General features: G+C 42.5%; 1 protein-coding gene across 1 annotated transcript in view; it reads right to left on the bottom strand.

Moving 5' to 3' along the window:
• Nucleotides 1-14,894, bottom strand: part of fhod3a (formin homology 2 domain containing 3a) — a 56,706-nt gene that overhangs the window by 21,021 nt on the left and 20,791 nt on the right. Inside the window, exons 4-10 of the mRNA XM_080046016.1 lie at nt 8,445-8,512; nt 7,406-7,511; nt 4,014-4,108; nt 3,373-3,484; nt 3,110-3,204; nt 2,833-2,976; nt 2,382-2,605 (exon numbers count right to left, since the gene is read on the bottom strand). Coding sequence (XP_079902142.1) covers nt 2,382-2,605; nt 2,833-2,976; nt 3,110-3,204; nt 3,373-3,484; nt 4,014-4,108; nt 7,406-7,511; nt 8,445-8,512 — 844 coding nt within the window. The remainder of the gene's footprint in view (nt 1-2,381; nt 2,606-2,832; nt 2,977-3,109; nt 3,205-3,372; nt 3,485-4,013; nt 4,109-7,405; nt 7,512-8,444; nt 8,513-14,894) is intronic.

Raw genomic sequence — 14,894 nt, 5'->3', positions numbered from 1 at the left:
CATTTTTATGCAACTGATTTTTGAGTCTTGAGGCCAACTGAAACTAAAAGTTATTTAGGAAAACTGAATTGAGCCAATTCATTATCTTATGTTGGGATTACATATCATTCATATGTAATGAAAATGTATCTTCAAATTTTGAGTTCTACATACTAACAATATCAAACAATAACAGTTGTGCCAACTAGTTCTCTGTCATAAAGATAACAAACAAAACCAAGTCGGTCAAAACAAAAAATAATAAGTTGGCACAACTTTAACATTTGGGAAGTCTTATTATGTATAACTAAATAGTAAAGTTAAATTACATATAAATGATTAGTTATCTCAACAAAATATAACTAGTTGGCTCAAATGAAGGCAGTTTCAGTTGCCTTGAAAATGTGAGTTTCCCTAACTTTTTTCCTTCTTACAGTGTAACAACTACCAAGGCCCCAGGAGATCACCAAACCAAAAATACATCAGAAAACAGTGACAAAAAAGTAATGGCATTGTGTCTTTATATACAAACCCTTTTAATATATGAGGAGACCACATGAAATTATTTAGTTTCCATGTTACCACCATGTCCTAAAATACCTGGGGGTGGTCTGTTTAGACAATGTGTCAGCCCCCTCCTGCTCATCCGATTCAGACTCAGTCACTGGAGTCTCCTCTTCCTCTTTCTCTATTACATCCTCAAATTCCTCCTCTCTGTAGAGGCAGGGGTTTGGGAAGGGAGGGGGGGGGGGGAGAATGGATGGATGGAACATTGAAGGGAAGGATGGAGGGAGAGATGATGCGATAAATAAGAAAGGCATGCAGATAGAAGTCCAGAAGAAATAGAGAGATGGAACAGAGAGGGAGAGATGGAGGGGTTAGATGAGATGAATGTGTGGAGAAAATGTTTACAGCTGCACCACCGAACAACACAAACCCAAACAAGGACATGACATTTATCAGATAGAGATAAAGCCGTAGAAAAACAAAAAAGGATTGAGACAAGAAGAAACACAGAAACAAAGTAGGAAAAAAAGGGGGGGGGGGGGGGGCGGGGTTTGTATTCGAACACAATGAACAAACTCCATGACTCCAGTAAGGTAAGTTAGTTTTATATGCATGAGAAGACAACATAAGATGACAAGGAAGAGGGAAAAGGAATGCCAAGGGGGAGAACATGCCAACTGACTTGAGATCAGTGTCACCGAGCTGTTTTGTCTAGTGAAACCAGATGAGCCTTGTTGCAGTCGTGCCAGGTGTTGTTCCACAACAACCAGAGCCATGTGTTTGTGTGTTTGTGTGTGTGTGTGTGTGTGTGTGTCGAATGGGACGACCCATAAAAGCTGTGTTTGTTTTTCTGTTCTGTGCTTGCATAAATACGGAGGCAGTACGCAAATGGCTGTCTCACACAATTGTGCACATTTTTTTAAAGATGAAAGGGGGTTCCCAGGTGCGCACAATCTCACACCTCAACCACCGCGTCAACACCAGATTAAGTATTGGTCACTTTACACACTGACAGGGTGAAGAGTTGAGGCGTGGAGGCACCTAAAGATAGTGAAATTAACAACAATGGATGAAGGGACACAGAGTGGACAGATTTACCTAAAGTAAACAGATACAGCCGGCTCCAAACTCCCCTGTTTGTGCATGTGCACACACCACTGAAATCAGCCTGTGCTGGTTTACTATTGTGTAAGCCTGTATTAGAAGAGCTATAGGCACAACTTGAAGACTTGAGTGACTGCAGGGAACTTGTTTTTGTGTTTAAAGGTGCACTATGCAGTTTTAGGAGATGGGTAACTTGTTTACATTTGCAGAGCCTGAGGTTAGTTTACAAAACCTATTTTCTGTACATGTTATTCTTAGTATTGTATAAATCTATCATCATAAACCAAACATAAGACTAGAATATATTGGGGCCTGATGCTGAATCAATAACAGTGAAACAGTAACTTTTAAGGTAACTTTTTAACTTCAGACAGTGTTCCAGTGATCCAAATTTCCAGTGGGGAAAGTTTTTTTATTCAGTTATGAGGATATACCTTAGAAAATGTTCACTTCTGTGAATCAACCAAAGTTACAGAGTGCACCTTTAAGTGGAGCACAAGTGTGCACCAGTGCTTAGAACCCACTCTGTGCTTTATGTGACGTGAGACACACAGGTAAACTTAGGCATAGGGGAAAACATAGCCGGAGGGCCACATAGGTCAGCGTCAGACCTTGTTTGGAGTGACCTTTGAACTTACATGGATGGAAGGAAACCTGACAGTGTTCTGGGGCACAAAGCGTGGGTACAAGACAGTCAGAACTTTCCTCCTGAGCTAAGGGAACCAACCCCTTTCACCTCCACAGCTCTGCTCTGACGTATCTGTTATGCTTAGTGACAGTCTCTCCCTCACCTTTCACTCTGGTCTTCAGCTCTGTGTCCAGTGAAAGGCTTGAGGCCGGCTCTCTGTGGTGAGGCAGGGCTGCAGCCTGACCGGCCCAGTGAGGCCCTGCGGCTGCGCCTCCTGACCAGGCCCGGCCTCTTGTCCCCGGCCCCCAGGCTGGTGCGACGCCGCTCCCTACGGCCTGTTGGTGGAGGCTGGCTGTCATCGTCCCCGTCTTCATGCCGTAGGGTCGTCTAGGAGGGGGGAAGGAGGGAGAGTTTATTGGGTGTGAAGTGGGCAGTGGTAACAGGTGCTTCACACTGAGGATTTTTGGATTAAGCAAATGTGCTATAAATACTGTCCGGAGTCGTGTTCATTGGACGTGAGAAGCACTTACTAGTTGAAATCTGAGCCCCTAATACAATAAATATCAGCTTGAATTACTAGTCCTGGTGATCTAATGACTTTATGTGTGTAATACCTCATAGAGGTTGAGCTGCTCCACCAAATCCAGATCAGTGCCTTTCCTCCCCAGGTGTCTCTGGGACACGGTCTCCATGCCTTGTTCCTCCAGACCATCCACCATGTCATAGAAGGAATCCTGGTCAGGGAGGGCTGCAAGTGTCTGCAGAAAATAAATATTGCAAAGTGAGTGATTTCATTTTAGTTGGAAATTCCCTGGAAATTAAAATTGTATTCTTATTATTTATTTGACTACTACTGAATGTTCAGTATATTGACACTACAGACATGGTTACCTTATTGATGAGGGTCATGGCATAGACCAGCAGCTCCGTGTCCACTCCATCCTTCTCGTGCAAGATCTCCATAGTATGGGACCATGGCTTGGAGCCTGCAAATCAGTCCGTAACAACATTAAACCATGAATCACTTTGTCATTCTCTGACCCAAGCACCCCGTCCCTACACATCAAGCTAGGAGAGACACCATACAGTTACAAGCAATTGCATAAACTAACAGAAGAATGAATGAGAACCACGTTGGGGAAAGTTATTTCTACCTGTCTTTGTGTCAACAGAGGTGATGGCTTCTATCAGCAGCGGGGTGTTGGACGCAGAATACTCCACAAACACCAGCAACAGCTTCAGAGCTGTTTTCACCACCAGTCGGAACTACAGAACGAGAGGTACAAGGTTACTGACTCATACAAGAAACCATACAGACAATAGATACACTATCTTGTGTTGTACTATGGTGTTCGGTGTGCTTTTGCTTAAATGTCTAGAGGTCTAAATAGTAAGGGAGAGGGTGAAGTGTTTTTGTTTTGTTAGTGGTATGACCAGTCCTTAATGAAAAAAATTCAAATTGAAGACATTTTTAGAGGAAAACATAACCAATGCAATGTTTTTCTTTACGCACTGGAATTAAGATTCTTTCATTGAACAGACGAAGTGTACCTTTTAAAACAAATGAAAATACCACACAAACCAGCAAAAAAAGACCCACCAACCCCTCAAGGTCTGGACACAGAATGAGCAGCAGATGTGTTTGTTTCTGTGTTTGAGTCTTCTGGGTATTAAAATCTAAAAATAACGCTCATCAAACTACAAATGTCTGGCTATAGCTCAGAACCTGCCTGCAGTCAGTGTGTGTATGTTGAGGAGGTGGGTTGGTTTTTGTACGTATGCTTAGGCTTTTTACCTTTGAGCCTACGAGGGTATACAGCCACCGGATAGTGTCGGCGTGCCCAATGACCCCGTTCATGCCGTCTACATACAGCATGATCTGTCCCAGAGCTGGAGATTAAAAAAAAGAGAGAGAGAGAGAGAGAGATTGTGGAATGGATGAAAAAAAATAAACGTTAGAGAGATAAATATAGAGCGATGATTGGACAGTTACTGTAAACACACCCAGCACACACCAAATGACAACTGTGCCAGCTCAAGAGTTCATCTACAGTGGCTATAAATAACAGGGAAAAAGCCAAAGGAGATGAATGGTTTCCTTCTCTATACCTTGGGAACATGGAGATTATTTAAAACCTGAGTGGTATCACCCCGATTTATGTTTAAGTAAACTATAGACAGTTTTATGTTATCTGTAATAGAAAATTATATACAATTTTGTATAACTTTATTTAACAATTCCATCTTATGCTGTACTTTAAAAGTCTACTTAGCTACACAAGTTGTTCCACCTCAACCTTCTGATATGTGAATATACGACATACAAGTAATAATAAACGTATCATATTATAAAAGTACTTCTGTACTTTTTACTCGAACACAAAAAAATTAAAACCTTGCACTTGCATTTTCACAGTGTGATATTGTTACTTTAACTTAAGTAAAGGATCTGAATATTGCCATCAGTAGGTTTCTGATAGTAGGGAAGCACTCGGTGCCAAAGAGCTTGTTACTTGCACGTTGCTTTACATGCTCCCCTTTCCAAGTTATATTTAAACCACAGTCAGTAAAGCAACACAGCAGTCCCTGTTGTAGCGGTCATCTGTCGCTGCACGTCAAAGCAAAGTGCAGATAGCATTACACCAAAACTAAGAGTCAATGTGAAAGTCGAGTTAAGTTTCTGTGACAGAACACACACATGCAGGCACGTACGCACGCACGCACGCACACAAGCACGCACACAAACACACACACACACACACGCACACACACACACACACACACACACACACACACACACACACACACACACACACACACACACACACACACACACACACACACACACACACACACACACACACACAATATGAGCAAGAGAAGCAGAGAATACCTTTTCCTCCTATCCTGTTCAATTATGCATTTGGAATCAAATTTGAACATTGAAGCTGTAGTAAAAGAGCAGATAGACTTTCCATTGAGGAATTTCACCACAACATATTGTCGCATAACAAAGGGTTATGTGAATGACGGGCTAATTGGGGTTTAACATGATAGAATCCCAATTTCCAATCCTGCCTGATGAAACAGGACCACCCCACCCTGTATTGACATGTCTGTTTGATGTGAGTCTGCTTGTGTGGTGGAAGACGGTATTGCACTTCTGCTGAAAATAAATGACCCTACAAACCGCTTGATAAGTGGTATTGTATTCTACTGTATATTTTCTTTCTTCACAGAAAGAGGCAGGCTATTAGTTTCATAAATCTGAACACCACTTATTCCGTTTGAACAAGTTTCCTGTCATTTACAATTAAACAGAATACAAATGAATCCACATGGTCCAAAGTGAAAGTGAAAGTGAAAGTGGAGCATCTTGTCACATGTTCACTGAGGTGTTTTAGAAAAGAGTTGACTTGGTGCGAAGGCAGAGACAAAGAAGTCAACTCCTCCGCCATTAATGATGGATCTCCACTCAAATTTTAGTGGACAAACGGTACAACTTTATGACCACGGGAAACGATGGTATAAGAATGTCATGAAGGAATTTTTCATTCGCGAGAGGGACTTTTTCCACCCAAAGTACAACTGCGACTTCACTCATTTCTCCCAATCCACCGAGTGCATGAGAGGTGACCGGCTTTATGAGCGCCCCAAAGGTTGGTACCGCATGGCCCTAAGGGTCAAGGGTAAGTACCCGGACGGAGACACCTGGTTGGGCACCGATGGCTGGAGGAGTCACTCTGTACCTGGAGAATGGGCCGTATCCTACCACGGCACGAGCCTAAAGGGAGCCAGAGGCATCATCAGGAGTCACTACAAAGCAGGGAACGGAGATCTACTGGGAAGAGGTATCTACTCGACACCAGACATACGCGTGGCCGAGAGAGACGACTACGCCAAGCCCTTCGTATCCAAGACGACGGGGAAGAGTTACAAAGTGATCCTGCAAAACCGGATCAATCTGGAAAGCGACGCTCACGAAAAAAAATGGGAGCGATCACGCTACTGGATTGTGCCCATCGACAGGAGAGCGAGCGCAAAGAAGGAGAAACGCGTGTCGGAGGCCTCCATTCGACCGTACGCCATTCTGATTAAGGAGTTATAAAAAACAATGATCAAGCTAAAGACCTGACTAAAGAAGTTATCTGTTCTCCAGAGACCTGGTTGTTCAAGTAAGTATCTCTGTTAGGGCTTTCTTAAAACTTTTACTTTGTCCAGGTTTTTTTTTTTTTTTTTAAATCGTTGCTGGGTGTTTCATCTCTGTGCCGTTCCAATTTCAGTTACATCCAGGTTTGTGGAATACCAGCTGCTGCCTAGTGCACACACATTTTTTTTTAATTTTTTTAAGATATTTTTTGGGGGCATTTTTACTTTATTAGACATACTTGTAATGGGGCAAAGAGGGGAAGACATACAGAGAACTGACCCGGGCGGGATTGGAACCCGGGTCTGCTGCAGGGCCTGGGCCCGGGGGGTGAGGGGGCTCTTACCCACTGCGCCACGACCCACGAGCGCCCCCCACACACAAACATTTTAACAAGTTCATGCATATTTGATTGCGTCATGCCCCGCTTTTTGACGCTTGTTACACCCGACAAACAAGATAGTGAAATGTTCAGCCGTGTTATTGTTACATAAATAAAGAGCTGTAAATGCCCTGCGCTACAGTGTTGTCACAAGGGGTGTAGCAAAGCAAGTTTTGTTCTTGGATGATAGATTCTTTGACAGCTGCTGCCCTCTGTAAGATGTATCGCGTGGCTGCAAATAGCTGAGGCAATTAATAGAAACAAAAACACCCCATAATTAGCCTAGCAGTGAAACGATTATCCATGACACATGTTTGGTGTGGGGATTTTTTTGTTTGTTGAAAAAGCCTGGAAAGAAATGGCCCTGTGTGCATGTTTGAGTGTGAACAAGAGACATCAAGGACCTCTCTCAGGACCCACGTCTGCTCAAGTGTGTTTTCATGTTCATAATACGTCATTGGTTCAGCTTTTATTTTGTAAAAAATGTATAATAAAATAATAATAAGAAAAAATGATATCAGCTTTACTTGGAGAAGTAAGTGTTAATATCGTGCTAGGGTAAACTATGTAATAATGTAACAATATCCTATACCTATATTTCATATTATTGTCAGTATTCTACCTGGTTATTGTCCGGAGTGAAGGAGAGAAACTATACCTCTTAATATGTAGTTCTGGTAGTTCTGGTCTGCCTCTGCTCCCACCTTGATGAGACATGTCAGACCCTCGGCTATCACAAACTCGTGGACCAGGTCTTTGTCATCCTAAAGTAAATCAAAGAGAAAGCATTTAAAACGGTAATACTAATATACTGTACAGTGGCTTTGCATTCAGCTTGCATTGTCCTTTGTTACCACATGGTGTCAGTAATGTGCCAGATTAGGGCTTAAAGATGACAGCACATAAACCTTCACCTCCAGCACTATTTCAGGCCAGCTGATACTCACACTCCACATGTCAACAACCAGGTGTGTTTTTCGCAATGTGTTGCAGTTTTGACACATCAACTCGTATTGCACGTACACAACCAAAAGGATGATGACACACTTGATGATGGACACAATGTCATCTTGACATTTACAATATAAAACATTGGCAGTCATTTCACGATCAAAAATGGATGTTTTGTTGGCTAAACTATGTGTCACGGTTTTGTAGTATTCTTGTGTGGTTGTGTGTGTGCACGTGCCTCTGTGTGTGTGTGTGTGTGTGTGTGTGTGTGTGTGTGTGTGTGTGTGTGTGTGTGTGTGTGTGTGTGTGAGTGTGTGTAAGAGAGAGAAAAAAATATATATATAGAGAGAGAGAGAGAGAGAGAGAGAGAGAAAGTGTGGGTTAGTGTGTGTGTGTGTATGTGTGTGTTTTTGTGTGTGCGCGGGTCTGCCTGTGTGTGTGTGTGTGCCCCTGAAAAAGCCCTTGGTATTTTCGGTCGATGACTCCTCTCAACTCAAAATAAACACATAAACACAAATGAAAACACTCCCACACACACATACACACACAAACACACACACATACACACACACACACACACACAAAGACACACACACACAGATACACACACATACACACGGGGAAAGAAGTGCCACGTTGATGGGGATCCCTGTCATCATGGAAGCGCACAGTGGCCACAATAACCGACTGCACACAACAACAAACTAACAATACAGTAATTGCAATATCAAATGTGTGATTGTTACCTGGAAGATTTGCTTAAGAGAGAACAGTGCCCTTCTCAAGTCACGTCCATTGCAGTTATACAGTCTTTCTGGAGAGAGAGACACAGAGAGGGAGAGAGAGAGAGAAAGGGGGGAGACAAGAGAGACAAAAAATAGGTTATTTTGTCTAAATGTTTATGTCTATGATTGGACAAAGAGTAACAGGACTAAGCGGGGTGACCCATTTCAAAGTGGGCTAGGGTTAGGCGTTAGGGTTGCTACACAAAAAATGTTCCCCCATGACTTGACGCAAGCTCCTTTGTGTGTGTGTGTGTGTGTGTGTGTGTGTGTGTGTGTGTGTGTGTCTGTGTGTCTGTGTGTCTGTGTGTGTGTGTGTTGTTTATTCCCATGTGCACCTTTAATGTTTCACCATTTTAATGACTAGATCAATAAAAACCTGCGAGTAACAAATGGGTCTCAGATGGTGCAGACTGAGGGTTGCACCAATGTGTGAGATTGGAATGGGAGAGGAACTCTGGGAGACAGACAGACGAATGAACCAATCGCTCCACCGGACTCTGATCACCTGAGGCGGGCACTTCATCACACACTTTGGCCACGGAGCAACACGTGCATGATATTTCTCTCTCTTCAGACACACACACACACACACACACACACACACACACACACACACGCACACACACACACACGCACACACACACGCACACACACACACACACACACAAGCTAGAGTGCTGATTAGAGCTGTATCGGAATGTTAATGAGCTGCTGGCCAGGTTTCAATAGTGAGGTATTCAGGTCACGACACGGAAAGCACTCAGAATGAGGGGCTACAAGCGGCCGTACCATCACATTAATATTTAGCACCTTTATTTCCTATTATCCTCGAACGCAACAAGATCCTTCCTGTACTTCAATGGTATGACACGTCCTTCAAACGCTTGTTGTTGTGAGCCAGTGAACTAAACTTAGTATTCCTTATCTCCTACAGTAACATTTCAATAATTCCTCCTTGAAGCTGCAGTCTATTATGTTTTTCAGGGCACTCAGTGACCCTTAGCACTATTCCAATCATTATAGTTCTAGTATATTCACCTAGTTATGGTTATATATTAATATTGATGTTTTATCTGAAATGTGAATTCTGTAAAAAAATTTAAAAAATGTATTCATTAACAATTTTTGGCAAGACAAAGGATAAAGTTGTTAACTCTATAAAATAAAAATGTATCATACTTTCCATCATTCCTCAAAATGTTCCACTCCTGTATAGTCAAGTATATGTACATACTATACACTACAGTACTTGCATTTGCACGTACATACCACTATAACAATCAGACAACACTAAGCTCAAATTCTGCTTAGCTTAGTGTCCGTATTGTCATGTGTGCATATGAGCATTCAACAGTGTTTCAGCGGGGGGTTTGGGAACCTGCTTGTGTGAATCCTTAGTTTGCTGGTTGATGACAAATCTTTCAGTCCATCAGGAGGAGGGGGGCTGGCGGTGGGTGGGAGGGGGCTTTGCTTGGCTGGTTGAAAGCATACAGAGGTGAAGGCCTGACGTCTGGAGCTCAGTGTTAACCGTGGCAAAGCTATAGACGAAGCTAACCCAAGGCCAGGGTCAAAATCATTATCATTCCGCACACAGACAAAGAATTACAGGCCTGTCTGTCTGTCTGTCTGTCTGTCTGTCTGTCTGTCTGTCTGTCTGTCTGTCTGTCTGTCTGTCTGTCTGTCTCTCCATCTCTCTGTGAGATCAGCTGGGGCGGCATTCATGGAATACATTTGTGATAGTCCACACTACATCAGAGATAATCAAATCATCCGAATCATTAGTGCCAAGAGGCAACTGGCACTGTGTGAGTGTGTGGGAAAAAATGAATCCGAACTCATAAAAAAGAACAGATGAATATGGTAGGAGGAGAAGAGAGAAAAAGAACACAACACATAGAGGAAAGGAAAGGAAAAGAGAGTGAAGGAAAGGAAGAGAGAGGAAGTGGGGTGACCACTGACTACAGGCTTGCGTCTGATTTGAGGAAAGAAGGCCAATTGCTTCTGGGTAATCAAGGCCAATGGGAGACCAATGGGAGAGCTGAAGACCTGGAATTCCCCTTCCAAAAATACACAAACGGCACACACGTCTCTGCCATGTCATTTGAGTAAAAAGGTTGAGGTTTGTGACCTTTTCTGAGCCGACTCATCTGATCGAAAAAGATGTTTGGAAAAAAACTGGTACGTAAACAAAGGGTGTGGAAACAGAGGGGGCCCACCATAGTTAGCAAGCATAGTTTACAGAGCCTAGGCTGAGTATTAACACTGGATTTACGTATTTGCAGCGCGCACACGCAGTACGGACAGGTATAGCGGGATCTAGAAGGAGATATTCACCGTTTTTTTTTTGGACAAAACACCTACGTCTCATCCGACCAAATCACAGCAGACTCCAAACTGTGGCCCAGCTATATTTCCCATGAGCCTCTTTGGTCTGATTTCCTTTGTTTTCGTTTTTTCGAGGTTTTCCCTGGAAGTCAAGTGGCCTCCTATAATGATGCGGGGAACACTCTGTCTGGCCCCCTCGATGTGTCTGTAACGTTCACGTTCCATATCAGAGTGTTTGCTGTCACTGTAACCTTTACCACAAGGTCTGCTGTCCATCAGGAGCATGTCAGCAGCAGTGATAAGACTCGACCTTGGCTCCATTCATTCTGCTGGACCGTTGGTGATGCGGTCAGGTGTGAAAAAGGTGGGGCACAGTGTGTTTTAATTATAGCTACTAGTTTAGTAGCACAAGGAGAACAACCAGAGATGTGAATCAAAGAACACTGAAATAAATGTTCCAAAAATACATATTTGAAATTTTGCATTTCTACCGTTTTTTGGGCTTAATTTATGCATTTGATATTCAAATTGTTCTACTTTTTTTCTTACACATCTCTGCAACATACTCTTTATACGTTCAATCTTGTAACACTCTCCAGACATCTTCTGATCTACATTTTTTTTAAACTTAAAATAGACTGATGTTAGTATAAGAAGCTTCACATTCTGGCAGCTACTGTCCTTGTTTAACAAAATAAAATAGTTTAAAGCACAATTTAGGCGGGTGTGGTAACTGCCTTGTAAACACACAAGCTTTATTTCTATGTCATGAGCTCTTGACTCAAAAGTAATAGGACCTATCAGAGGTAAATCTGTTACAAAAAGATGAAGATGCTTCTTGACTTGCGGTGTGTGGTTGAACTGCCAACATCAATGTTGTCATGGCAATTACAATAGGAATCACTTGATGGTTGCTGACAAAGTCTTGTCAACATAATTACTCCGTACCCTACTGCAGAGTAAACAGAGTTTTGACACGCTAAATAATCAACGGGCCATTTTCCCCCCATTGGCACCAAAGGGCTCCAGCTGTCTTAACATTACTGACTGTCTGGAGTGATGGTGCAATCAAGCTGGAAATCATTTCTGCAAATCACTCTCACCTTTAACCTCTGGGCCAAACAGCTTGGCGTAACAATGCTGCTTCAGTGCTAGCATGTCTCTTGAGGGAGACTGAAATAACAGCAATCACACAAACTAGGAAGATAACGCGTCTTAATTACGAGTTGTCTACCTGACTAAGAGGTAGAGCGAGTGGACTTGGGGATGAGTGGAGAGGAAAATAGCAAAAAAAGGATGGTTTCTGAACGGAGGATTGGCCCGTCCACGTGTCTGCTGCTGGTCACTCTCCTTTTTTTCCTGGCCCAAGCTTTTATTATTGTCACAAGAAAAGCTGAAGCACTCACTGGGATGTGTCATCGTGGCTTGTGTAGAATGTGTGTGTGTGTGCAATGGTGTGCAGGCACCCATAGACGTGTGAGCCAACGCCGTGTGTGTGTGTGTGTTTGCTGAGTGCAGACAGACATATGAAGGAAAGACAGGGGAGGGACATTTCTTTATAGGTTCGCTTTGAGTTTTACTGTTTTGTTTTGGAAGAATGGCCGTTCTCGTCCACACTGTTTCGCCATGACCTCACATGCACTGCGAGATGTCTTCCTTAACAACAAGTCATTCAGCCCCATATTCCGTCTTAAAGTTGTAATTTTCCACCACCAATGTTGTGTTAATGTGTATGTTTATATTGTTTATTTGTAGAATAACTTTTCAAAATGAATCAACAGATGTTAAAAAGAAAGTTTGAATTTTCTTAACGCAAGGGAGGGAAATCTTTTTTTTAGTTCGACTTTAATACGATTTAAAACCATCTCTTTGATTATACCCCTAAACTGCCCACAAGTGTCAACACTCCATAACTGAAGTGTCTCTCCTAGGATGTAGGGATATTTCTCTATATTTACAGCTTTATCAAAGGAGTGACATGGACACTGTAGTCATCCTAAACACCACCCATCAGTTATGACAAGGGGTCATCGTTCAGTTGTGCTCTTCATTTATCATTCTTTTAAATAATATCATTTCATGGCTAAAACTGGTTAAAAATGCTGTGTAGGCAACTATTACCTTATGCATTTGTTTCAGACCATATTAGAAAAACCTGAGCTCAGTCAAACATGGACGCCCCCAAAGTGCTGACGCTTTCCGCTAAATCGTTCAGGAGTGGTCAGATGCCTCCTTCCCCTCCCGTCATAATGAGATTAGTGGGTTGACCCTTCAGCTTCGACTAATCCCTCAACATTTACTGCACCATCTACACATCTCCAAACAGAAAAACACACGGGCCAGCTCGGGCTACAGGCGGCCTAATCCACAGCAATTATACTCAAAGCTACACTGTATTTTTTTTTCTTTTTTTCTTTGCTGCTACGCATCAAATGCAAAACCAGAGAGTCCCCAGTTGAATGAAGTATACATCTGTTTGGTTGGCATAAGCAGAAGGCAGCTACAATCTACGTAATACTATTCTACTACAGTAGTACTATGCTTAGTCCACAGACTCAACCATAGGCAGCCAGCTCAGCATATGTGTCTTACTGTAAAGAAACAGTGGTGTGAAGGTGAAAAGAATAAATAAAGACAAACCAAGAGAACCATAAGAATGTTGTTGGCATGTAGCATAATGTGCATCTCAAAGGCGCACTAAAGGTCAGCTATTCTGGACAACCCTTGTTGTCACAATCAGTGAATATCTCCACGATCTGCTACCTGTGTCCATATACTGTGTGTGTGCTGAAACAACATCCAGCATTGTAAACTGGTATGTAAACTAAGGGGGCCCGTCATAGATATCAACAGGCCTGTTTATAGAGCCTAGGCTGTGTATAAACACTGGGATTTTTTTTTATAGCACACACAATGCACAGGTTGCGGATTATGAAGAGATACTTACGACTATTCGACAGCATTGTACATTGGTGACTCTTATGTATTATTTCACGGTTGTGTTTTTTTTCCGGCCAACAACTTAACTAATTTGGTTCACCCTCACCACTCTGACAGTGTCCTTTTAGGCCACAGCAGAAACAAATCTATCAAACCAACTGTACTCTACCTACACAACAACTACAAGTAAACAGACAAAAGTTAGCATCTACGGTAGACTGTACAAACAGGGCTAAAAGGGACAGAATATTGGACTTAAATGAATCGTGTTGCCATAAACATTACTCCGTGTAAATGCTAATAATGTTGTTCCGTATCTGCTGATGGAGAAACTAAGCAACTGTTTGTTCTCCATGCCAACTTGAGGGCTGATGTGATGTCAACGTTGCTTTTATAGCTTGTTTCCACTGCCCACAAAAGGTCAAAAAATGAGATACTGCATGTTTGAATAAACACGTGACAGACACACAAAGAAATATGATGAGATTACTCCCCAATACATAGTTAAACGTCGGCCTTGTGCAAACAAAATAACTTCATTTTTCCTGAGAGAGTTTCGGTATCAGTGGTTAGGTCAAAATAACACATTGTTTTCTCCCTGCGGTGATTTACCAGTAAGTACCAGAATGCTGGGTTTTACTGCTTGATCTACCCACACCAACTCCACCTGCTGTAGGATAACCAAATGTGGATTTTGTGGCTTCAAAACACAAAAAAGGGCACTGAAGGTAAACCCAAAAAATATTACCAAAAAGTGATGTAACAGATGTTATCCTACACTCTTTGGAAGTAATTGTGAGAGATCCAATAGAAGTGTTTGCTTCACCATTTCTTTTTTCCCAATCCTTTTCAGAGCCATAGCTTAAATGTAGAGCATGATCATTGAGGAGTCCATATGGTTAACCCCAACAATGAACATCCTCTCCACCATGTGTCTACATGTGAACCTATAGGCTTACTGTCTGTGCTTTGATTAGGGGGGGAGAGTTGTTTGGACCATGTGACATATCTTCATTGGGTCCCAGGATATTTACAGATCACCGTGCACCGAGGTCAGTCCAGGGTAATATTTTGGTACAACTGTCTCTGGGTTCAGATGAGAGAGAGAGGGGGGGGGGGGGCCTGGTCACAGCTGGGGGTCCTGCA

This window comes from Ammodytes marinus (genome assembly GCF_949987685.1).
Source record: "Ammodytes marinus genome assembly, chromosome: 17".
In the NCBI taxonomy this organism is placed as follows: domain Eukaryota; kingdom Metazoa; phylum Chordata; class Actinopteri; order Uranoscopiformes; family Ammodytidae; genus Ammodytes; species Ammodytes marinus.
This window is presented reverse-complemented; position numbering and strand designations above follow the sequence as displayed.